This window comes from Emydura macquarii, unplaced genomic scaffold, assembly GCF_026122565.2.
Source record: "Emydura macquarii macquarii isolate MOO-44397 ecotype Brisbane River unplaced genomic scaffold, CSIRO-AGI_Emac_v2 contig_1253, whole genome shotgun sequence".
NCBI classification, from domain to species: domain Eukaryota; kingdom Metazoa; phylum Chordata; order Testudines; family Chelidae; genus Emydura; species Emydura macquarii.
This window is the reverse complement of record NW_027131390.1, coordinates 35,815,580-35,840,315: the sequence shown is the minus strand read 5'-3', so window position 1 is coordinate 35,840,315 and position 24,736 is coordinate 35,815,580. Positions and strand designations below refer to the sequence as shown.

The following is a 24,736-nucleotide window of genomic DNA, read 5'->3' as shown; positions in this document are numbered from 1 at the left end:
CAGCTAAGCCTCTCCATAAATTGCCATCTCAACCTATTTCCCCCACTCCATTTTATGCCAAACCAACAACACTTTGCCCTCCTCCAAGTCCTGCTGCTGAAGGATCGCAGAGTGCTTCACAGAAATTCATTCAGACTCATAAAACTGCTGGGAGACAGCTGTCCTTGTCTTAGGTTACAGATGGGGAAACTGAGGCATAAAGACACAATGTGACTTGCCCATGGTCACACAGCAAGGCAGTATCAGAGCTGGGAATGGAACTCAGGTCTCCCAACTCCTAGAGCATTGTCAGACTTTTACAACTCCTTCCAACATCTCAGTCCAGACCGCACACCATTGCTGGGGAAAAGAAAGTGTGCAGTGTTATAGGAGATAGTGACACTGGGAGGGTGTGATAGAGCCCAGGATGAAAACAATGATTCACAGGCTTTTAAGGTCACATGTGACCCTCTGTGGTATACAGGCCAGAGAATTTCACCTAGCATTTGCTGCAATGGAGAGAATTATTCCTATTTGCTGTGTAAGTGAATACAATCAAGTCACCCCACAATGGGTGCCCGTCAATTGCCTATCCTGTGGCCTAAAGCTTCAGACTTATTAGGACCAAACCTCCCTCATTACATGCAGCCCTCACTGACCTGATCTGCCCCAGTCATGTGCATTCTAGCTTCATGTGCATTCATCATGCCACCATTTTCAACATCAACCACAGATTTGATCATCATTGAACATACAACAAAGGAAAACCCAGCGAGCAGCCACAAAGGATCTTGGCTGTAGATCATTCCGCCTTTCTCCCCCTGTAATGAGACAGGTCTCCCATACAATGGCCAAGCACAACAGGATAGGGGAGGATGGGCAGATTAGTCATAAGTTACTATTTTTTTCAATCCATGGGTTGAAGTTGCGATTTGGCCATCACTTCTGGCAACTTGAATCTCGGTTTATGGTATAGCCACTCAAGCCCTCTATTTGAAATGTATTACATGCCCAGAGCCCCATACCATACAGGGATAAGGGACCACAGGAACAGCTTTATAAAATAAAAAGGGTTATGAGAACCTCCAGACACCTTTGTGATCGTAAGATCAGTTGATCTCACAAAATTCTTATAGGAAGTGAAGATTCATTTTTATAAGCCACATTTAAAGAAGGGGAAGCGTTCTAATTTTGATAAAAAGAATTTTCCTCTATGGCGTAGCCTAATTCAAGCAGCAGGGGAAGGAAGTGGTTACAGAACAAACAAGCAAAGAGTAAGAGAGCTAGAACTTACATTAAAAGACTATTACAACCTGTCCTTTTAAATTTAGAAGGGAACAACTGATCCTACAACACCTGCCCTAGCCTCAGCCCTGGCAAAACTGTCTAGATTAAAGACAGGTTGCATAGAGATGAGATAATTTGGGAAGGAAGGGTGAGAGGAGGAGGGGCAATTTAGAAGGAAAAAATTATTAGCTATCCAGGTACATTGAGGATTTAAAGTGAGGATTACTACAGCTGCTATCTGAGTGGTTAACCCAATGTTGTATGATATTCATCTTAAAACGTGTTCCCTAAGCATGCAGACACCACAGAGTAATGTTAAATCCTTCATATACCTGAGACACACAAAGACAGCAGAGAGCCCTGGAAAATTTAGTTCTTGCAACATACGAGTCGTATTTACATCTTTCCCCAAGACTTCCGTTCCAGCCACATGAGGTGGAACCAGGCTAGCCACAAAGGTATTAAAATGGTATTGAAATGCCATTAGAACAGCTCTGTGTGGAGATGACCCTGGTCTGTGAAACATTGCTTCTGTAACAGGCAACCGCTGTTACAGAATTTCAGCCATCATGTGGCAGGGCCCGAGATGCCAAAGATAAACACTGCCCCCTGCCAGCAGCACTTCTAGCTCTGATTGTTAGGGTGCCAACAGTTTTTAAACTAATCGTTGCAACTGGACAAAATGCAGAAATAAATACATCCAGTGCAGTGACAAATAGGTAGAGTAATTCAGGACCAATCAGCCTTTGGAGCAGCTGGGGCACTGCACCATTCAGAAAAAAACCACCACAGTTTAATCTGCAGCCTAGCAGCCTGCAGTACAGCACAGCAGCCAGGGGCCTATTTGAAAGAACCCTTACTAAGCACACATGCACCTCAGATGATACAGAGCCCAGCTAACCCCACTGTGGGTCTCATCTATCATAACACCTGCCTTGATAAGTTTACAGTGTGCAAAACTGAGCACTGGGCCTCACTTCAGGCCACCCACTGATCTGTACAATGAACAGGCATGTGGAATGAGGAAGAGAACTTGTATCACAGGACCACTTCCATGGCAGGCAACATTTTCACTGTTGTTCAGCTTTCACATGCTAGACCCAGCCACATTACGTTTTCCCGCAAGCGAACCAGAGAAGCAGTTTTCAAGCTGCTCGCAAGAGGGTCGATCGGAGATGCTTTTCCTTTTTTTTAGCGTTCAGTCCTCTCATAATCTCTCCTCCTAAGAGGGCCAGCATTCAAACATTTTTCCAACACAACTTCAACCTGCTCTAACCAGAAGAAAGTACTGTCTAGCTGTGTCAGGGGGTGGTGAGATTAAGTCTCTAGTCGTAATGACAGATGTCTTGGCCTTCAGAGGTGAATGTTCTGAATTTTTAGCTACAGGCCATTTTCTGCTTCCTCAGCAACTTTTGAAGTTTGCAGGAGGAATGCTCTCAAGTGCAGTCTCAGAATCCTTTTTGCTAATTGTTTGGAGGTTTTACTAGTTGAAGTTTCATGAACTCGGCCAGCATATTAGCATAGCAGATAAGCATTGAGTCCATCTGCTTTGTCAGAAGAGCGCTGAGGGTAGTTCTTGGATGGAAAAAAGAAAAGCAGAAAGAACTGCACTGACTGAATTTAGAAAAGGGACAGTACTCAATAAGATGGAGGGGGACACAGCAATTTCACTGCTTGCTGCTAGAAGTAGGAGCCAGCCTGAGCTGGTAGTGGCTGGTATGCCATATCAACACTTCACAATCCATCTCCCACCTCAGTCCTCACTAGCCTTCCTCCTGGGAGTGCTACAGACAACTAACAACCTTACTGTACTTTTATAGTCCAGTCATAAGTCACCCAGGTACTCAGTGTCTGACTCTTTAATATACACCTGGGTAGTACAGAATTCCACCCTTGCTGGGACGCTGACTGGACAGCTCTTTGTTTGAAGATAGTCCTAGTCATACAGGATCATTATATAAAGATGTCTGTTGTTATTAGCTATCCAGGTACATTGAGGATTTAAAGTGAGGATTACTACAGCTGCTATCTGAGTGGTTAACCCAATGTTGTATGATATTCATCTTAAAACGTGTTCCCTAAGCATGCAGACACCACAGAGTAATGTTAAATCCTTCATATACCTGAGACACACAAAGTAGGCTGCTTAGGGCACTAGTATTAAATAATGCAAAGATTTAGAGATGATAAAAATTTGGGGGCATCACATTAGCTTGTCTTAAGTGAAGATATGCACGTCACATTTCAATGCTCACATCACGAAAAAATTTACCGTTTGCTAGCTTGACTTTGAGGGAATGACAGGGTGAGGGATTATATAAAACAAGTGCCACATGTTTTAGACTCGGTATGTCCTATTATTCTTAGGGTACCATCACTGTGTATGCAGAAATAACTGCTCAAAGGAACATCAAGCCCATTCAATAACTCTTAGAGGTTATAAATTTTCCTAATTGACAGTGCTTTTGTTTTCCTTTGTTTAATGGAGAATCCAGCACAAGTCCAGTAACAACAAATTAGACCATAATGTAGAGTCACTCTGGCGTCTAATATTGTCAGACTGCCTTTTTGAGATCACAGCTAATTCAGCACATGCACAGATGACTGAATGCAACATTTTCATGGGGGCAGAGACCTGTTCTCTCATCTGACTTCAATCTGCTTTTTACTTGTCCTTCTCAGCACCTCCTTGCTTAGGAGGAGGAGGAAGTGAATGCAAGAACTACTTTCTTGTTAAGTGGAAGTAGCACTTTCAGCTCCTTCCATATAACAAGGATGATCTTCATTCTGGCAAGCTTAAAATCATAGCAAAAAGATTTAAACGACTAAAAAATTGTCATTCTGATGAGGACTATTCTGGATTAAATGAATTTTGACACAATAGAAACTCTCTCAAATGAAGATCTGATTAAAAAAAGAGGCCCAGGTAATAAGAAAGGCAGCTATATATCTGTTGCCTGTCCAAATGGCAATGTTTCACTACAATTTAAAAGAAAAAAAAACACTTCCAGAGTTCTGGGAATCAAAGTCCCTGGTAGCAAAAATTTATTTTCATGACTGAAGACAAAGAGAAATTTATAAATGTACCCTAGCAACTTGCTGATAAAATAGTAAATATTCCATCCTTGTGATTTATGTGATCATCTGGAATATAGCAAAACATCCACAAAGGCTTCAATGTGCGTGACTACGGCAACCAGGCTTATCAGCATAAGTGCAAGTCACCTGCCCTTGCATCTACCCAACCCCTAGTGTGCCAGTAAGTCTCTCTTGAAGGTCCACTGTGTATCCAGATATCATCCAAGTGACTAGTGTCCAATGTTAAAAGGAGAAAAGAATAAAGAAGATTGCGGTGGTAAGCAGCACACTCATTTCAAAGCCCACAAAGACACCCACATTGTTAGATTCTCCTAAAAAACTGCAGTTCCAACTTTTCTCCTCCAAAGACCATGTGACTTGGCCAGTGTTCAGCGCATAAGCAGGCTGTGCTTTGGTCCATCCACTCTCTCCAGCTTCTCAAAGTGTTTCCTAGCGTTGCGGATGTTGATCAATGTAGCTGCAGAAGCTAGCGGGAAGAAAGGGCAAAAGAGGAAAAACCAGAAAGGATGTGAGTAATTAGATCACCAGGAGCTGCCTGGGAAGGTTACCTAGGAAGATCCCCTGTAGCGTAAAACACAGGAGTTTTGATTCACAGCAAGGACTAAAGCCACAAAGCTCAGTGTAGTTTTGGTTCGTGTTTCCCCTATAACCTCCGTAGCAATACGTTTCACCAGAAATTAAATAAACAAGACAAGTAGCCCCCGTGTTTAGCACTGAAAAGGGAATATTTTACAGCAACCAGCGTCAGATTTCACTGATCAAACTCTTGGGAGGAAAAGTGACATATGGAAACAGGACCTTCTCCTCCTAAAGGGCCTACTGCTTTTGAAAAAAGTACCACTACTCTAGATAGTGAGCTGTACCAGGTCAGTTCCGCTACTCCAAGGCCACTGAGGATGTTACAGAGGGGGCACAGCAGGTAGGTTTGAGTTGCTCTGCTTGATGATCCTAGAGTGGTATTGACTGAGACCCAAAGGGGGCACTGAGTTGAGATATATTGTAGTGATTCAAGGTTTGTTAACAGGAATTGTGATGATGGAAGGAAGCTGCTTTAGCTTTTTCTTAGCTTTCTATCTGGGCTTCCAAAGAAAAACGTCACAGCTGGTAGCAAGCCCTCAGTCTGGTAGGATTAAATCAATGGGGCTAACCAATACAGTAAACAAAGTAGATTTTAAAAGGTATTTACTGCTCTTGGGAAATTACAGCACTAGGCCTACATGCCATATGGCTGCCTCACTTAAAACCCTCAAATACTGTAATACAAAAAGCAGTTTCATAATGAGAAATAGTTAACATGTTACCGCAGAATAGACAAGGGCCTACACTCTTTGGCTGTAAGCAATGGTAATTTTATCCATCAATTTCTTCTTTACTTAAAAGGAAAATGCATCCATAATTGGCACACTAACAAAGCAAAATAATTCATGTAAGAAATGCCCAAATTCAAGTTTAGGCCCAAATCTCACAGCCCAGCTGCCAGATGAGAGCTGGCAAAGAACATTTACTGTTTGCAGCTTTACTAGAATAGACACGTTAACTGGCATTGCCTGAAAAAGCTCCCATGTGTATCAATCACCATGCTGAGAAACAGCAGAGAAGAACTTGATATGCAAAGTCTAGTGCTGTCTGCATTACATGACCAAGCCATCTTTTAACCCATGCTCCCAAACCATGGTGCAGCACCCTTAACACGGTCAGTTGTATCCACAATTCCAGAACTAAACTGGTTTAACTGTCTTGGGGGTTTATGTGATTGCACAATGTAGATGGGTGCTCATTTACGGTATCAAGAGCCAAACGCAAGTTTAACTAGCTCTTGGTCCCTGTAAAAGCTACACAATAGACGCCTACGTTATGTTCAACTTACGTATGGAAGGATCAGACATGACCACCATCACATATGTATTTGATGTGAAGATGTCAATAAAAGCAGCAAAGTTAGAGTTCCTGACTTCCATGCTCTGGAAAGAAGCAGCCAATTTACTGCAAAGAGGAAAGAAAAGTGAATTAACTCCTCTGTTATGTGAACATTTAAAAAACAAGCCCTTCATTTACACAGCACCTCATGTCTAGAGACCATTTTAGTCACATCATGTATTCATAATCGCAAAGCTTTATCTGTAAAATAAGAACTGAGCCCGTAGTTGACACTAGGTTTTTGTTTTTGGCAGATACAGAATCTGTGGCTATATATTTTGATTTACTCCAGGATTAAGGAACTTGAATACAATTTAAGCAAGGCCCTTTGTTCAGCACTGAATGCCAAGGTGTGTGAGTGTTCTCTTTTTACACTCAACTCCATAAAAAGAAAGTCACTATGTTGCAGTGCAAAAGCTAACACCTATTTGCTTGCATTTGCTATACCCCAACAGTCAGTGTCTCCTGCCCAGTGTATGCTGGAACCAACCAACACAGACAGAAAGACAACAAGAGCAGAATGACCCTGGGGACCAGCAACTGAAGAGAGTAGTAAACTGGAGAATCTGGAAACTGCTACTAAAGCATGTATGTAGCTATTTAGCTGCTCCTACCCTATTCGTGTTCTAAATCTTTAAGTATTTGGGGTGGAAGGGCAAAAGTGGAGCAATTTTGGAAAATAAAAACCAACACCACTACTTTGCCTCAAGTCTTCTGGCTTCTTTTTGTGACTGTTGCTAAATTTGTTTCAGCAAGTGCCTCCTCTCTCAAAATAGCTTTTTGGTTCTGGAGCCTACAGCTCAGTGCTTATCCTAGATTTACAGTGCTACAAAGCGTCATCATTAACGGCCAGTAGGTCACAAGCTCAGTACTACAACTTTTCGGCAAAGCAAAGGAGAAAATGAACGGGAGGAAAAAATGTTGTTTCAGAAGAAACCGCTTTCAATAAACACCAGATGAAAATGATGAAAGGCATGAAAAATTGAGTCATAATTAAACAGGATACATTCTAAGACCTCTTTGAATAAGAGTACTTCTCTGGAAGCCTATTCTCCATAGAATCATTACTCACTTCAAGGCCAGGATGTGGTACAGAGAAGTTACAGGGCATGTCTGGTTGGACAGTGTGTCATCATTTATATCTAGCCAGGGCAGAGGTACATCAGCACAGCAAAGTTGGGGTGATGGCACTCACCCACAGTCTGAAGATTTCCATTTCTGAGTAACATGAATACACAGATAATCCATCTCACCTGCAGCTCAGCTTGAACTGTTTAATAATATTGCTGATTTTCTCAAATCTGTGGATATCGCGCTGTTCTTTGCATTGATAGTGGGAAATAACCTGTAAAGAAAATCACTATACCTCAGCATTCAAAGCACAAGTTCCCATCCACCACCAAACTTCCTAATGAGTTCCAAGGATCTCCTCTTCCTCACCCTGCAACTGACCATGCTTCAACATGCCCCCATGTCTGAGACTATGTCATGGCCACTATTCTTTTGGTGGGGGCAAGAATAAGTAGAAATTAGAAAGCTGTCAATATTACAATTTAAATTGGCCAGAGGGGTCACTGTTAAGTGTCATCAGACCTTGAGAGGGGAGGAAGTGCTTTAACACACCAGCTTGTCAGTGCTTCCACACCTTTTGGCTCAAGGGACAAGAAACCAAGAAGGAAAAGAAATAAGTCCTAGCTTAGCCTTGGGTCGGGCAGGGGACTGATTACTAGGTGTGGTTCTTTCCTAGCCCGTTATTTCAGCCAGCCATTCTTGCTCTCAGGATAAGTGCACAAGCAAAAAAGGAAAGCTATGCTAATTTAATATTATGGCTGACGTTTTAAACTTGAAGTAGTGGTGCTTGCAATGTCACATATGGACCTTTGGCAATGTATACATGTATATAAGGACCATAAACTCTTGCTTTTCTGTATATAGTGTTACATACTAAAGTATCCAAGTTATGCGGAAACTTCAGCTTTCAATTGCCTGATGTTTACATGTAGACTCCTAAGTACAATCTATCAGCATTTTGCATCTCATTTCCTTGATTTAAAAAAAAAAACCTGGTTGCATGTGTCTGGATCGTATGCTGTTTGCGTGTGCAGTACGATTACCAAATACTCATAATGATGTTTTTTAACAGAATTTCTTCAAATGTGTCAAAAGGATTTCCCCTCAAGGAGGATTAAGTCTATGGGGAAGATATAAAGATGAGTGAGTGCAGAAAAGAATCTAAAAACCTAGAAATTTATGTTTTTGTAAAAAAAAGTCACTTTTAAGCTAAGTGAACATGAGAAGCTTCTGCATCAAAAAATAGTTGTTTTCAAGAGTTACGTAAAAATAGGGGTTTATGAAAATGCTGTCAATCACATCGATCATTCATGCAATACTATTTTACAACCCCCTGTGCCACTGAAATTATTAGATCTTGTTGGAAGATGGTAAGTATTTACTAAGAAAAATGTCAAGAGGAAAGAAATGCATTTCCCAAAAGTTTCCATTAAAAACAAAAATTTGTTTGTCAAAAAGTGGAACGTTTCAAACAAGATAAAAAACTTTCAAAAAAGTTTTCATTTAGAAAGTAGGACATTGTGTCAAGAAAAAAGTTTTGAGGAAAGTTTTCAGCTTTATGTTGCATCAGGTCCTCAGCAACAAAGGGATCCTGAATGGTTAAAATATCACTTAGGAGGAACTGAAAATCTGCAGATTTTCAAGTCAGAATAAGATTTACCCTTGTGTAGCACAGAAGAGAATTCTCTAAAAACTCCAAGAGTGTACAAAGGAATGGGGATGCGAAACTTTCTCAGAGATGGGAGGAGGCAAAGGTGAATCATGCATATAATATTGATCACAGCCTAACTACTGAGAGTGGCAGTTTCAGGAATTTCACAGGAGTACCTGGTTTATGTCAAAAGCAAGAATTAGGTCTTATCTACATAGGGAAATAGCCCTGAATAGCTATTCCACAGTAACTCCATGTGGACATTTATTCTGCACTGAATGCCTTTGTTTGGTTAGCTTAATCCACATAAATAGCTATTGTGTTTTAAATTCACATCCTACTTTATTGTACAATAATTTCCTCATGCAGGCAAGCCCATACGTCCCATCAGAAGGCACTGAATAAAAAGTTTGGCAACCTGCAACGTCCACCTAGCATGGTTTATGGTCATCAACCCCATAGGAATCCTTTGCACTCTACAGTGCTTTTGACACAAAGAACCCTATGCATTTTAGAATCACTGAATCTGCCCCCTTAAGGGACACAGCAGAGGAGCACATGGACACAGCAAAGAGCAGGGACAGCAGTTCTTACCAGGAAAGTGGCTCTCTCAAACAGAAGAACTTCATCTGCCTCTATAATCTGAGCAAAGTTCCTCAGGTTCATTTCTAGTTGCTGGACGTTAGGAATCAGCTGATAAACTATACTGGACCAAGCCTGTCAGAAGACAAAGTGTACAGTGAGCGCGATGAGGATTGCACAAATGCTTCCACATCCTCCCCTTCTTGCTGTGCAGTGTTCCTCAGAGACAGCCAATTTAAGCTACAGTCACTGATAGCAGAGACATGAGTTATGCAAGCTTCTCCCATACCTCTCTGCCCACACACTTCAATTATGGCTGTGGCCCCCACTGCTGTCCCAGTCCCACACCTTTTCCTGACCAATCTCCCAGCCATGTCAAATTGTGACAAAGGCAAAAATCTTGCAGGGACTAGTATGATACCATCAAATTGTCAGGTGATGGCTAGGCTCAATATGAACCTGTTTCCAGAGGAGAAAAGTTTGTTTTCTGCTCCCAGCTAGAGCCTCACAGTTTTTAGTTTTCTTGCTTGTGAATAAGCAGATCTTTGCTGTGCATGCATAGAAACAACAGCAGAGAGCTCTGAATCACTGCATTAACTCAGGGACTAATCCCCAGAGCACTCCAGTGGAGTTACAGGTGTTCAGCACATCTCAGGATCAGGCCCTCAGTCTATAAAGGCTTCACCTCATGGCCTCTGCCATACATGGTACACAGACAGTGATTTCCTTTTGTGCTAGAATTCCAACATACAAGCAAACTGGGCAAAACCAAAGGTTTTATATATTTAATAGGCATTTCTATGGTGCTTATGGGAACAGCGGAGGTTTCACCCTGGTTTAAGGCAGAAAATCCAAAATATTAATTTTCAGTACAGAGTTCTTCTGGGACTGTACTTAGAATGATGCAGTTCTGCCTCTGGGCACTTTAATATGAAGCATCAACAAGAGCATCCACAATGACTGACTGGCTGCAGGGATTCAATTAAGAAGAAAGGTATAGGTGGGCTAACCTAATTGGCTCTTGAAAGGGAAATGTGACAGTTGCCTACAGCACAGGACCGATGTACACACTAAAGACACAGAAAAACTAATTTCAGAAAGGTGTAGCCTGGACCAGCTTCATTCAGACATGCCACATACTGTAGGCTGGGGCAGTCTCTGTACTCATAGTTGGATTTTAAAAGGTGCTCAGCTTCAACTCCCACTGAAGTCAAGGGGAATGCCAGAAGATCAATCAATCAAAAAGGCTATTGGGTTCTCACTACCTTTGCCCATTGAGATGGCTATAGTGCATTTGTAACATTTAAAGAAACTTGATTTGTTCTCAATCTGATCTATTTAACATCCATCAACCCAGTATCTGGAGGGAGATTTATTAGGTAACTGGGAAGGATGAAGGGAAGGAAAGTATAGGCTAGATTCCAAGACAAGCTTCCAGACTGTGAAATAGTCTCCCGGGCAGATGTGGAAGCCCAATCACTTGGGTCACTGAAGACTTGGCAATGTCCTCTAGAAAATATAACATAAGAAACAATTCTACATTGGCTGAACACATTATTGGTTAAGTGGAGTGGAGATTCCTTCTAAAAGAGTTGGGCTGGGAGTGTTTGGGCAGTGGAGTGTGTGGGCAGTGCTAACAGGAAGATACAGGACTATGAACCACAATACTTATGGGAAAAGGGAAAGGTGGATTTATTTTTTATGAAACAAGCAATTTATCTGCCATCAACCCTACCCCTTGAACAGCCAGAATAGATCCACCTGTTTCAGAAAGCATTTCAAAGATAAAGGACTAGGAGAGTCCAGTCACACTATGAAACTCTGTAGCAACTGACAATGCACCTTACACAACAATAGAGCAGGAGGAAGAAGCAGTCATACAAACCTTATAAAGTGTTTCATCCCAGATGGATGTTCTAAAGCATGCACACTCCAAGGGGCGGGACAGACGTCTCAGGTCTTCCTCCCTCTCTTTAAAAATCTGGAGGACAGAAGTTTGATATTTCTAGATAAACACACACATTCCTGGTTTAGATGAATGCTTTTATTGTGGTTATTTTACCACATTTGTACTAAGAACTTTGCATTTCAAAAGAGAACAAAAGGTGCACAATGTTTTCCAGTACCAGAACAGCTGTCTGAGGGATCCATGACTGGAAGAGCAGGGGGCTGCAGATCAAGACTAAATTACATCAGCAGAGATGGGTGGGACTTCAATACTGGTAAACTGTGGGTGCTACAGATTAGAAACCAGGTGAATTGGCAGAACTGCACAGGAGAAGTGTGCACAACTGCTGCTTGTATATGCCTGGCTATGGCAATGATCATTAGTAAGGATGCGATTCTATCACTGAGGTCACGGGTTCCGTGACTTTCCGGGATCTTCGTGACTTCTTCTGGGGTAGGGCTGGAGCAGCTGTCAGCCCTTGGGCTGCCAAAACAGCTGACCCACGGCCAGCTGGAGTTGGGTCAGCCCCCTGGCGCTGGAGCAGCAGAGTCAGCCCCTGCCGCAGGAGGAGCAGCAGAGGTGGAGCAGCTGCAAGCTCTGACAGCCCTCTCTTTGTCCCTCCTCCCACAAAGTATTTTTAGTAACAGTCATGGAGAGGTTGCGGTCTTCCGTGAATTTTTGTTTATTGCCCGTGACTTTTACTAGAAGTATCCATGACAGAATCTTAACCTTAATCACATTTGTCATGTTATATTTCATGAGTTCCAAATTCACTCTCAGACTTACGAATGTGAGCAAGGACTTAACAGGTACTCAAGTTAAAAGAGGATGGGAGAAAACCCCTACAGGGAAGCATGCTGTATTAACTAAGCTGTCACGGGCTAAGTAGTTACTGCATAACTCCACTGTTCCATTCCTTATTCTGCTCTTATTGGCTATGTTTTAAAAATAGCTGAGATGGGTCAAAATAAGACTTTCCAAGACATCAGAATTTAAGAAATTACTACAAAAACAAGGTAGACAGCTAGCAGTGAGCTCCCTGCTGAGGAAATTATTCATATTAAATTCACTAACAAAATCCAGCCTGTCTGTTCCACTCACATCTAGTTTTGTAGGCATCCTTCGATCGAGAGACCACGGGTACGCACCCGAGAGGTAAAATATTTGCTCAGTTGATTTTATGGCAGTCGTGGCTGTGGCTGATGAGACCCACTGGAGAATGAATCTCTGGTACATTTGTCACATTTAAAGATGGTGTTTCGACCATTTGGGCTCTGCTTTCTGTGAGCTCTTGTCTCCTCTGCTAAGCTGGATTGCTTCCTCTTGTAGCTTTGGAGACCTTGATTGAGCTCTTCTTTTCAAAGGCTGTGGTCCTGAGTGTGATCTAAGTCTCGCAAGATTGAACGGCTTTCCATCCGAACTCGTGTGCAAGTAGATTCACTCAGCTGAGGAACCAAAAGCTTGTTTCAGTAGCAAGGAGAAGAAGATCCCAAACAGAATTGGGACAAGTACACAGCCTTGCTTGACCCTGCTAAGAATCTGGAAAGCCTCGGAGACTGAGCCGTCGTATTGGACTGTCCTGTACGTGTTTTCACGGAAGGATCGACTCATGCGGAAGAGCTTGGGGAGGGGAGGGGGGGGGGGGAAGGAATCCAATCTTTTATAGAAGCGCAAATAGTCTGCTTCTCCCGACAAGGTCAATAGCCTTTGTGAGACCGATAAAGGCTATGTAAAGGGCCTTTTTTTGTTCTCTACATTTCTCTTGTAGTTGTCTCAGCGAGAAGATCATGTCAATAAGCAGACTTTTCGGTTCTGAAGCTGCACTTTGATTGAGGATACATTTTGTCTGCTGGGATCTGAAGTCTATTCAGGACGACTCTGGCAAAGGCTTTTCCTCCAGGATGCTAAGAAAGGAAATGCCACAATAGTTGTTACAGTCACTCCTCTTGCCCTTGTATTTATAGAGAGTGATATTTGCATCTCTTGTTTCTTGTGGTACTTCACCTTCTTCCCAGCACAGATAGAGCAACTTGTAAAGGTGTTGCAGTAGGATAGGTTTTCCACAGTTTACGATCTCTGACTGCATGCAGTCTTTTCTGGGGACCTTTCCAATGGGGAGGCCATCTAGAGCGAGGCTACACTCCTTGACAGGCAAATCTCAGAAGTGGATGTCAAGAATGAACAGGGATAGGGAAAGATCATTTCTGTTCCCCCAGTCTCGTGTTAAAAACCTGATGAAGATCAGAAACATTCTGATTTCTTTGAGAAAAATGGGAAACCTCACTCCTGCCCTAAGAACAACAGGACCTGCTAGGCACTTTTGAAACTCCATCCCTACAGTGTCTTTGCAGGTTTTGCACTGAGCTCCATTAGTACTTGACTATACTTCAGCCACCCTATAAAGAGACTACATCTGAGCAAGAAGGCAGGTCAGACTCAATGCCAATTCACAATCCATGGCCCCTTTGCTTACAACTGTGTTGGCCAGCACCAACCATGATGTGCACATCTGTCCACTAGGACAAAGATTGAAATTTCCCCAATTCACATTGCAGGTTAAACAGCTGACACCTGGTAACTATTTTTATTCAGTACAAAGCTGAGCTAGATTTGAACCAGCAGCATAGTGGTGATAGACTATCACCCGATCCTTTGAAGCACAACAGGGAGGTTAAACCTTTTTGGTTTTTCTTTGCCCCTCATATCCCAAAAATTGGTAAAGATGCTAAAACAGACACCATAAAGGAGAAGATTGCAGGTAATTTGCATGAAGAATCTATTCTCTCTGTGGGCCATTAAACAGGCATTATACAAAAAGAGCCAGGAGTAGCGTGGGGATTACAGCTTTGGAGGTTGAGAGCAACTCAACTTTTCAGAGATTTTGCCCACACACAAACCTGAAAAAGCTTTCTGGAGACAGTGCTGGTTTGGCTATGTATCAAATGAAAGATGGCAACAACACTATGCAAGCTCACAGGATGCTCGTGCATGCTCACTGTTACAGAGTCCACGCTGATAAAGCAACACTCAACTCCTTACCAGATCACGCTGGTCCTCCTGCACTAGATCCATCTTGTGCACTAGGCAGAAGATCTTGGCATCGGGAGAGTTCTGCAGGATAGCCTCCAGACAGGACTGGTAGTAGTGCATGTCCTTCTCCAACTCGCGACTTTCCACGTCGAAAACGTAGATCAGGACTTCTACGTTGCGGAAAATGTTGTCCCGCTGGCTAGTGAAGTAGTTCTCCATGAAGGTGTCTTGTCTGAGAAGAGGCATAGCAGCAAGGAAAGAGGCTCCAGTTAGATCAATCAGACCTGCTCAATTTACCCATATGTCTGCATTGCCAAGGAAGTCTATTATGTATGAGGACTGAGTTATCAATACAGCAAATGCAGAGACTGAAGTCCTTTACTTAGCCACAGAACAGGTACAGCATGGGCAGTGTAAACTTACCTTTTCAAATGAGGCTCATCCCTGCCCCACTTAAGTATATCAACTTTTTATAGAAAACCAAGTCCACCCATCAGAAAGCTGTTCAGCCTTTACACCTTTCCCATCTCTACTGACTGCCAACGAGAGTGGTTCATCTATGGACAGCTGCCCTTCAGGAACCATAGTGGTACCCCCAATTCATTTAACAAAAGCCATTGTGTCCCATTACCAACCTGCTCCAATCTGAACCAGTGACCCAAAAATAAAAAGTTTCTATCATCCATTTCCAACAACAACTTCTCCAGCCCTAGTATGAAACTGGAGATAACCCAGAGACTCTCAACTGGCTTAAGCTTAGAAGCAAGAACAATAAGAGTGATATCGTGGTGGGTGTCTGTTATAGACCACCAGACCAGGAGGACGAGGTAGATGAGGCTTTCTTCAGTCAACTAGGGAAAGTTTCCAGTTCACAGGACCTGATTCTCATAGGGGACTTCAATCACCCTGACATCTGCTGGAAGAGCAATACAGCAGAGCACAGACAATCCAAGAAGTTTCTGGAGTGTTGCGAACAACTTCCTGGTGCAAGTGCTGGAGCAACCAACTAGGGGCCGTGCTCCTCTTGACCTGCTGCTCACAAACATGGAAGATTTGGTAGGGGAAGTAGAAGTGCGTGGCAACCTAGGCAGCAGTGACCATGAGATGGTCGAGTTCAGGATCCTGACAAAAGGAAGAAAGGAAAACAGCAGGATATGGACCATGGACTTCAGAAAAGCAGACTGACTCCCTCAGGGAGCTGATGGGCAGGATCCCCTGGGAGGCTAATATGAAGGGGAAAGAAATCCAAGAGAGCTGGCTGTATTTTAAAGAAACCTTATTGAGGGCGTAGGAACAAACCATCCTGATGTGCAGAAAGAATAGCAAATATGGTAGGCACCCAGCTTGGCTTAACACAGAAGTCTTTGGTGAGAAACATAAAAAAGAAGCTTACAAGAAGTGGAAGCTTGGTCAGATGACTAGGGAGGATTATAAAAATACTGCTTGAGCATGCAGGAATGAAATCAGGAAGGCCAAAGCACAATTGGAGTTGCAGCTAGCAAGGGACGTGAAAGGGAACAAGAAGGGTTTCTACAGGTATGTTACCAACAAGAGGAAGATTAGGGAAAGTGTGGGCCCCTTACAGAATGGGGGAGGCAACCTAGTGACAGAGGATGTGGAGAAAGCTGAGGTAGTCAATGCCTTTATTGCCTCTGTCTTCACAGACAAGGTCAGCTCCCAGACTACGCACTGGGCAGCACAGAATGGGGAGAAGATGAACATCCCTCAGTACTAAAGGAACAGGTCCAGGACTATTTAGAAAGATTGGACATATGCAAGTCTATGGGGCCAGATGCAATGCATCCGAGGGTGCTGAGGGAGTTGGTTGATGTGATTTCAGAGCCATTTGGTTACCACCTTTGAAAGCTTGTGGCAATTGGGGGAGGTCCCTGATGACTGGAAAAAGTATAGTGCCCATCTTCAAGAAAGGGAAGAAAGAGGATCCAGGGAACTACAGACCGGTCAGCCTCACCTCAATCCCTGGAAAAATCATGGAGCAGGTCCTCAAGGAATCCATTTTAAGGCACTTGGAAGAGAGGAAGGTGATCAGGAACAGTCAGCATGGATTCACCAAGGGCAAGTCATGCCTGATCAACCTGATTGCCTTCTACAAAGAGGTGACTGGCTCTGTGGATGTGGGGAAAGCGGTGGATGTGATATATCTTGACTTTAGCAAAGCTTTTGATACAGTCTCCCACAATATTCTTATCAGCAAGTTAAAGAAGTATAGATTGGATGAATGGACTATAAAATGGATAGAGAGCTGGCTAGATCATCGGGCTCAACAGGTAGTGATCAATGGCTTGATGTCTAGTTGGCAGCCAGTAACAAGCAGAGTGCCCCAGAGGTTGGTCTTGGGGCCAGTTTTGTTCAACACCTTCATTAATGATCTTGAGGATGGGGTAGATTGCACCCTCAGCAAGTTTGCAGATGACACTAAGCTAGGGGGAGTGGTAGACACCATGGAAGATAGGGATAGGATACAGAGTGACCTAGACAAATTGGAGGATTGGGCCAAAAGAAATCTGATGAGGTTCAACAAGGACAAATGCAGAGTCCTCCACTTAGCACAGAAGAATCTCATGCACAGCTACAGACTGGGGACCGATGAGCTAGGCAGCAGTTCTGCAGAAAAGGACCTGGGGGTTACGGTGGATAAGAAGCTGGATATGAGTCAGCAGTGTGCCCTGGTTGCCAAGAAGGCTAATAGCATATTGGGCTGCATTCGTAGGAGCATTGCCAGCAGATCGTGGGAAGTGATCATTCCCCTCTATTCGGCATTGGTGAGGCTGCATTTGGAGTACTGTGTCCAGTTTTGGGCCCCCCACTACAAAAAGGATGTGGAAAAGTTGGATAGAGTCCAGTGGATGGCAACAAAAATGATTAGGGGGCTGGAGCACAAGACTTCTGAGGAGAGACTGAGGGAACTAGGCTCGTTTAGTCTGCAGAAGAGAAAAATATGGGGGGATTTGATAGCAGCCTTTAACTACCTGAAAGGAGGTTCCAGGGAGGATGGAGCTAGGCTGTTCTCAATGATAGCAGATGACAGAACAAAGAGCAATGGTCTCAAGTTGCAGAGAGGGAGGTCTAGGTTGGATATTAGCAACAAGTTTTTCACTAGGAGGGTGGTGAAGCACTGGAATGGGTTACCTAGGGAGATGGTGGAATCTCTATCTTTAGAGGTTTTTAAGCTGTGGCTTGACAAAGCCCTGGCTGGGATGATTTAGCTGAGGTTAGTCCTGCTTTAAGCAAGGGGTTGAACTAGATACCTCCTGAGGTCTCTTCCAACTCTAATATTCTATGACTCTATGATTCATCCAGGTGCAAGGCTAAGAGACGTTGTCTAAAGAGACAGTGAGGGAAGGGTAAGGTCATCTGTTTTCCCTGTCCCATGGATAAGTTACTTTGAACTCCAGGGTTATCAAGCCAGCCTCCTTCACCTGGACAGCATGTCTGAGTTTATGATGTACTGTTTATTAATTATAGAGTCCCATCTACAGTTCTATAAGCCATCATCAACAATTCACTTGATCCATTTGATACACAGAAAGCATTTCTACCATTGAAGCTAAAAGAACAGCCTCCTAACGTATTACGCCACCATCCTAGTTGCCACAGCCACCTCCACGGGTTTCACAAGCAAAAGAACAGACAGCACCTACCCTCCACAGTCCCACAGATTCAGCACCAGATTTCCCAGAAATCGAACATGCGAGTGCTCCACGTCAACTGGAAAGAGACAAGAGAAGTTTAGTAACTGTGTTTCAGATGCATGTGATACAGATCAACTGAAAAGAGGGACTATTGGAAAGTTACCATCCCTGGCCAGGATGATTTAGTTGGGGTTGGTCCTGCTTTGAGCAGGGGGTTGGATTAGATGACCTCCTGAGGTCCCTCCCTTCCAACCCTAATCTTATATGATTTTATGATCCAACACAGTTGAAAAGGTGATTCATAGTGTCTCTTTAAACCCAGCGCTGTAAGAGTAGAATTCTAGCTATGCAGCTTTACTAGGTATATTCAGCGATGGCTGAATACAGAATCACAGAAATATAGAGCTGGAAGGGACCTCACAATGTCATCAAGTTCAGTCCACTGTGCTGTGGCAGGATTAATTAAACTTAGACTATCCCTGACACATTTGTCCAACCAGTTTTTAAAACTTCCAATTACAAGGCCTCCTTTGGAAGCCTCTTCTAGAGCTTAACTACCCTTATATTTAGAAAGTTTTTCCTAATAGCTAATGTAAATCTCCCTTGCTGCAAATTAAGACAATGTCCTATCTTCAGAGGACATGAAGAGCAATTGATCACCATCCTCTTCATAACAGCCCTTAACATATTTGAAGACTTATCAGGTCCCCCTCAATCTTTTTTTTCCTCAAGACTAATCATGTCCGATTTTTTTAACCTTCCATCATTGGTCAGGTTTTCTAAACCTTTTATCATTTTTGTTGCTTTACTCTTGGACTCTCTCCAATTTGTCCACATCTTTCCTAAAGTGTGGCACCCAGAATAGGGCACAGTAATCCAGTTGAAGCCTCACCAGTGAGACGATTATCTTTTCTGTCTTACATATGACACTCCTGTTAATAGACCCCAGAATGATATTAGTCTTTGATGCTGCATCACATTGCTGACTCATTCAATTTGTGATCCACTATAACCGTCTTACCTTTTTCAGCAGTACTACCACCTAGCCAGTTATTCCCCATTTTGTAGTAGTGCATTTGATTTTTCCTTCCTAAATGAAGTACTTTGTACTTGTTTTTATTGAATTTCATCTTCTTGAATTCAGACCAATTCTCCGAACTGTCAAGGATGTTTTGAATCCTAATTCTGTCCTCCAAAGTACTTGCAACCTCTCCCACCTTGGTAACATCTGCATATTTTATGAGCACTCGCCACTCCATTAAGTCACTGATAAAATATTGAATAATACTAGACGCAGGACTGACTCTTGCAAGAACCCACTAGATAAACCCTCCCAATATGACAGCAAACCAATAGGGCCCATCAACTCTCTGCTTTGTAAATAACCAACATATTGTTCTCCTTGGAACATTCATCTATTTGAAAACCTTTTATTGCACCTTAATGTCTGATATATGTCGTGTCTGAAGACACTAGAACCAGGGAGGCCTGCTAAAGAGAGGTTAGGAAGGTGAGGTCTAACTTTTTTTGGAACCTCCATTGTGACTGAATAGGAAACTCTACCATACACGTATAGCTCCCGTAACATGAGGATCTCAGATATTTCCCAGTGAGCAGAATTAGACACACAGATGGGTTTGAGCCATGCTGATATTGAGGATTACAGTTACAGCCCTTCCCTTCAAATTAACAGTTACAGGGAAAGCAAATGTACTAACTCAGACTAATAGATCACTCTGCAACATGCGGAGGTCTTTCTGCTAAGACCACTGAGCCCCGTTCTCTAGCAAGCAGCTTATTACTGCTCAAAATCATCATGCTGACATGAAGAACCCAGTCTTTTCTGGAGGGCTCATCAGCCGTTCTGAACACTTCTTTGTGGGCAGGCAGGGTCAGTGGAAAAGCAATAGCTTGCAAATTCTATTTACATCAACATTTAAAGTCACCTCCTGGTCCACAGCTTAAAGTGAAAGGGCTATTCTATCTCACCCACATCTGAGGTACTTTGGCTCAGATTTTTCAGCCAGACCCCTCATGGAGGGGCCCAGCAGACATGAGACCCCCTACTACTCCATCCGCAGAGGAAAGGCAAGAGTCTCAGTGGGTAACTGCCTTGCATCTTTGTGTAGATGATCTTAAATGTTAACCAGAGTTCAAGAGCTCAGGCTGTAGAAGTCAATAAGAGATCAACATCTTACTCGTGGCACCGAGGCGCCGTGTGTCCCTGGCGATGTAGTTTGCGAAGATAATGGATCTCATGCTGGTCTTACCAGACCCACTTTTACCCATCAACAGCACCTGGTTAGGAAAGGCAAGAGAGAAGAGTTAAACCACTATGAACACTGGCTTCTCCATGGCTCTTTAATGGCTAAATGCTAATGGTTTAAAGACAGAAAGCTGCACAGAGGACTTGACTTGTGCATGTTGCAATGTGCCTGCCTCCAAAAAAGCTAGCAAACAAAAAACTTCAACCTGAATGACCAGAAGACATGTGTTCTTAATTTTTTGATATTCATGGCCAATAAACCAGCATTACACACTAGAAAACTATCTCAGGGTTACTTTACATGTTGAGTAAATGGAAAGCATGTAAATGGACCAGCCCTCTTCTCCTTGGCTTTTGCTTTCTTCTTTCCACACACACAGATCACTCTCTGGCAGCTGCATACGCTGTCCCTAGGATTGATAGAATAGTTGCCTAAAATCCAGAAGAAAAATAATTGTGCTACATGAAGCTTATTCATCCTCCTCATCTTGACCCCCATGCCAATAAAAAAAACAAAAAAACAAAAAACCAAATCACTAGGCATGAATAGTTCACAGAACAAGTCAACCAGAGCTCCTTTCTCCTACATACATTGGGAAGGCATTCTGCACAGTTCACAGATAGATTTCAGACATCCAGCAAAAAGCTACGTTTATTTTTGAAGTAATTATTAATCTTTCACTTCCTCTGCCTCCACATGTTCTCAAAATGCACTGGCTCGTAAGATGAAAGCTTGCTCTTCCTGATTTGTCAGAGCACAAGGATTTGCCAAGCCAAAACCATTTCATTCCAAAAATTTAAAGAAAAATACTCGACTAGACACAAACACTTGACCATTCAGTGTCTTCTGTCCTCCCCTCACCACTCTTCTTCGGTTTTGTACTGTTCACCTCACGATAGAAGAATCAATTTCTCCTCCCTGACTGTGAAATGAAATCCAAGTCCTGGTTTTAGATGTGAACATGCTGGGAAGCAGAAAAAAGTTTAAAAACAGATGGGCCAGTGGAGTTTGACTACCCAGTACTGCTATGCAGGAGCCAAAGATGCAATCCCAGTCTCTCTCTTCCTAGGTCAGCAGGCCATGGAAGAGCATAAGTTAGTTTCACTGGGGTGAGGAAAGGAGGGAGAATCATATGAATGGCTCAGTAGCAACCCTAAATGATTGTCTAGCAGCAGGGATTGGCTCACACTATCAAAAGAATCATTAGCCAAGTTCCAGTCCCAAGACAAAGTTCTGCCCTTGGCAACACCTCTGAAATCCTACTATGGACAACAAGGTTAAAGAAAGATCCAACTCTAGGCTGAAGCTGTCCTTCAGAATCATTATAACCAGCAGGGGAGTATGAATCAGAAAGACATCTGCTTAATTCTCAGGTTCCAGCGTAAGTGTGCATGGTTTACAACTAGAAAACAAATCTCAGACTGAAACAACAGAAATGGAATCCCACTTTGCCATTTTTAGTCACTTTTCTGAGAGGAATCACATTTATAGGCTAATAAGTTCCCTTCCAAAAGTAGCTCACCACATGGTTAAAGCACAAACTGGTTGAAGTGCTCCCACAGCATAACAGAGGTCAAGATAACAGGCTCTGGTGGATTTTGCAGCAAAAGAAGGGTAACACATTCTTATTCAAAGAGGCAGACAGGCTCTTAATGTCTCAGACTTTCTGAAGCTAACCACCACAAGTACTATAGTGTTCTCTCCTGGTTGCATATAAGAGGCCAAAAGAAGGAGAGATCTGATCTTGTTTCATACAACATTGGTGAAGAAACATTTGTATGAGTGTTAGCCTGTTGTAAAAGTTAGACAGTGCTATCCAATTTAAAATTAACTCTAAACTCCCAGATGTGAGATTCTACCACCAATCCCTCCAGTGGCTTTTCAAAGGGACTAGGACCCCAATATGCGGCGAAAGAAGAAAAATGTGATCCAAGTATAACATACAAGAATAATCACATTCTTTAGTTAGCAATCTTAGGCTTTTCTAATACAGTTATCACTGGAATATCTACACTCCTAATTCTGAGTAGAGGAACTATATTTCCATCATTGGATCCTAATCACTACACAAGGCAACCAAACTCCCCTCTTCAAGTAAGATGTCACTTGACCCCTTCAGTGCAAATATAACCTCCCAAAAGAACATTTCTCTGAAAGAGATCAGGAGAGTTTCATCACACATATTAACTGGGGAATGAGACATTTGCTCCTCTTACACAGGGTCAAAATGTAATGTTATTTGTAGTGAGTGACAGGTGTATTCAATTAGCGGTTATTGTGGAGGGTTCCCCTTTGCACAAGCCCAGCTGCTCTGGTTATCAAAATATTTGAAAAATGCTCATTTTAAAGTCCTATCATGTTAAGTGAAGGACACAGCAGCCATCACTTCCACAGAATGTGAAGGGGGTGTTTGAGTATTTAACGGTCACTTGACAAGGGTGAGGATCATATCATGAGGCTAGTGCAAGCCCACATGGGCTTCCACACCAGGAGTCTGATGATCACTTTGAGATTTAAAAGGTATTTTGCTATGTTCAAAGAGGAACTTGATCAGCATTTGCAATGCAGGTAGCAAAGAAGTAGAGGGTTTGTACTCCAATTCTTACCTTTTTCTTCATGGCTGTGCTTGGCATCACCCACCTGCAGATTTAAGACAAGACACAAGCAGCCCTGTTACACTGCTGTACTTTCCTCTGCTCCAGGTAACAGCTTCACTCACTTCAACACCCAATTCCACAGAGATGCCATGCAGAGTGGAAAGAGCACATTTACAAGCATGAAATACTTCATCCCAGTCCTGACAACAGGGCCAGCTACAGAAGGCACTTTACTTGTCTCCCAGGCAAAGAGCTGAAGGGATCTTAGGGGAAAGCATCCTGTCATAAAGAGATCCTTAAAATGCCCATGCTTACATGACCCTTAGTTATATAGTTAAAATAGACCTAAGCATGATAAATTCAGCATGTGCTGGAAAGTAACCAGCCTGCACTACCAGACACCTTCCGCAAGCATGTCAAACTCCTAATATACGAACACACATTCACTCCATTCCCTCTCAGCACTGCCAATTAGTCACACCTCTACTCCCACATGAAAATTAGCCCCCATTTATCACCCATTCTCTAAACCCCCACAGTAAGCTGTTCCCTCCAAACACACAAACCCCAATGACCCTTCCCCTTCACACCAACCCCCACCCCATTAGGTATCCATGTACACATTAACCACCCCCGGACAAACTAGTCACATGTTCCCACATACCCTGATGTTCCCCTTTATCCTCCAAACACCCCACAATCTCTGACATTACACCCTACTCAAATTAATCTTTAACTATAAAAAAAACCAAATCCCTCCTAGTTACTCCCTAAACACAGCATCCCTCCCCCGCCCCTCCCCCGGCTGCTACCCAACCGTTCACACACTGAGCCCCATCCAGGCCAACTCCCCTTAATGTCAATGATCCTGCTGTGCCCCTTTGCCTGCTAAACCCACTTACTCATCCCCCCAGTGAGATCACATTGCCCCAGCCACACTGACCCCTCATATTCATTGCATCCCCCCACAGCAACCCAGGAGCCAGCCCTCACACCTCCCATGCTGCTGCCCCGCCCGCACCCCCCACCAGCCCATCCCCCACACCCCCAGCCCATCCCAGCCCCCCACCCCCGTTACCTCTGGCTCTGAGCGCGGCGCCTCCTGGGCCGACCCCGCGGTGGGGCGGGGGGTCCCTGCCGAGCGGGGGCTCTGCGGGCGCAGCGAGGACGGGTCGTATCTCCTGGCCCGCGCCCGGCGGGGGCTTCTGGGGGCAGGACTCGGCGCGCAGACAGAGCCAATCCCCCCGCTAGGCCCCGAAGCCCCGGCCTTGCCTGAGCCAGCCGCCCAGCGGGGTCTCCTTTCCTTCGGTTGCGGCACCCGGGACACCCCCTACGCCCTGGCTCACGAGACTGGGGACTAGGCTGCCTCCGCCGGTCACGCGAACAGCCGCCCAGCCCTCCCCCGCCCGTCAGGTGACTGAAGGCGGAAGGGCGAGAACGGCCGCAGCGCAGCGAAGGGTGGGTGAAGCCAGGGCGGCCATCTTGGGTGTGGGCAGATTGCCCATAAATGAGGATTTTTTTCGGCAGGGTGCTTGGGTTGCAGGGGATGGAGATTGTTCCGCTCCGCCCCCACCCTTCCCAGGCGGGGGTTAGATTAGGTGGGGACTAGATGGGCCTGGGGCTGCTGGAAAGGAACAAACCACAGGTTCACAACT

General features: G+C 43.8%; 1 protein-coding gene across 2 annotated transcripts; it reads right to left on the bottom strand.

Moving 5' to 3' along the window:
- Positions 1-4,279: 4,279 nt before the first annotated feature.
- LOC137153293 (ras-related GTP-binding protein A) lies at positions 4,280-24,291 on the bottom strand. 2 transcript variants are annotated; one of them, XM_067548462.1, is made up of 10 exons: positions 24,160-24,291; positions 23,091-23,124; positions 20,416-20,515; positions 18,227-18,293; positions 14,574-14,796; positions 11,472-11,591; positions 9,599-9,721; positions 7,536-7,627; positions 6,233-6,348; positions 4,280-4,831 (listed from the first exon to the last, which is right to left on the bottom strand). In XM_067548462.1, the coding sequence occupies exons 2-10, from the start codon at positions 23,115-23,117 to the stop codon at positions 4,734-4,736; spliced, it is 966 nt and encodes a 321-aa protein (XP_067404563.1). In that variant the 5' UTR covers positions 23,118-23,124; positions 24,160-24,291; the 3' UTR covers positions 4,280-4,733. The 2 variants fall into 2 exon arrangements, with proteins under 2 accessions (XP_067404563.1, XP_067404564.1); XM_067548463.1 differs by having other exon boundaries at positions 11,472-11,567.
- Positions 24,292-24,736: the final 445 nt, after the last annotated feature.

What these genes read in the sequence shown, in the direction of transcription:
- LOC137153293 (XM_067548462.1), bottom strand. Translation starts at nt 23,117, where the DNA reads ATGCCAAGCACAGCCATGAAGAAAAAG. An exon ending in GGGATGAAACACTTTATAAG is followed by an intron (nt 9,722 to 11,471) that starts GTTTGTATGACT and finishes GTCTTCTGACAG; the next exon opens with GCTTGGTCCAGTATAGTTTA. An exon ending in TTGAGAGAGCCACTTTCCTG is followed by an intron (nt 7,628 to 9,598) that starts GTAAGAACTGCT and finishes TTTTCTTTACAG; the next exon opens with GTTATTTCCCACTATCAATG.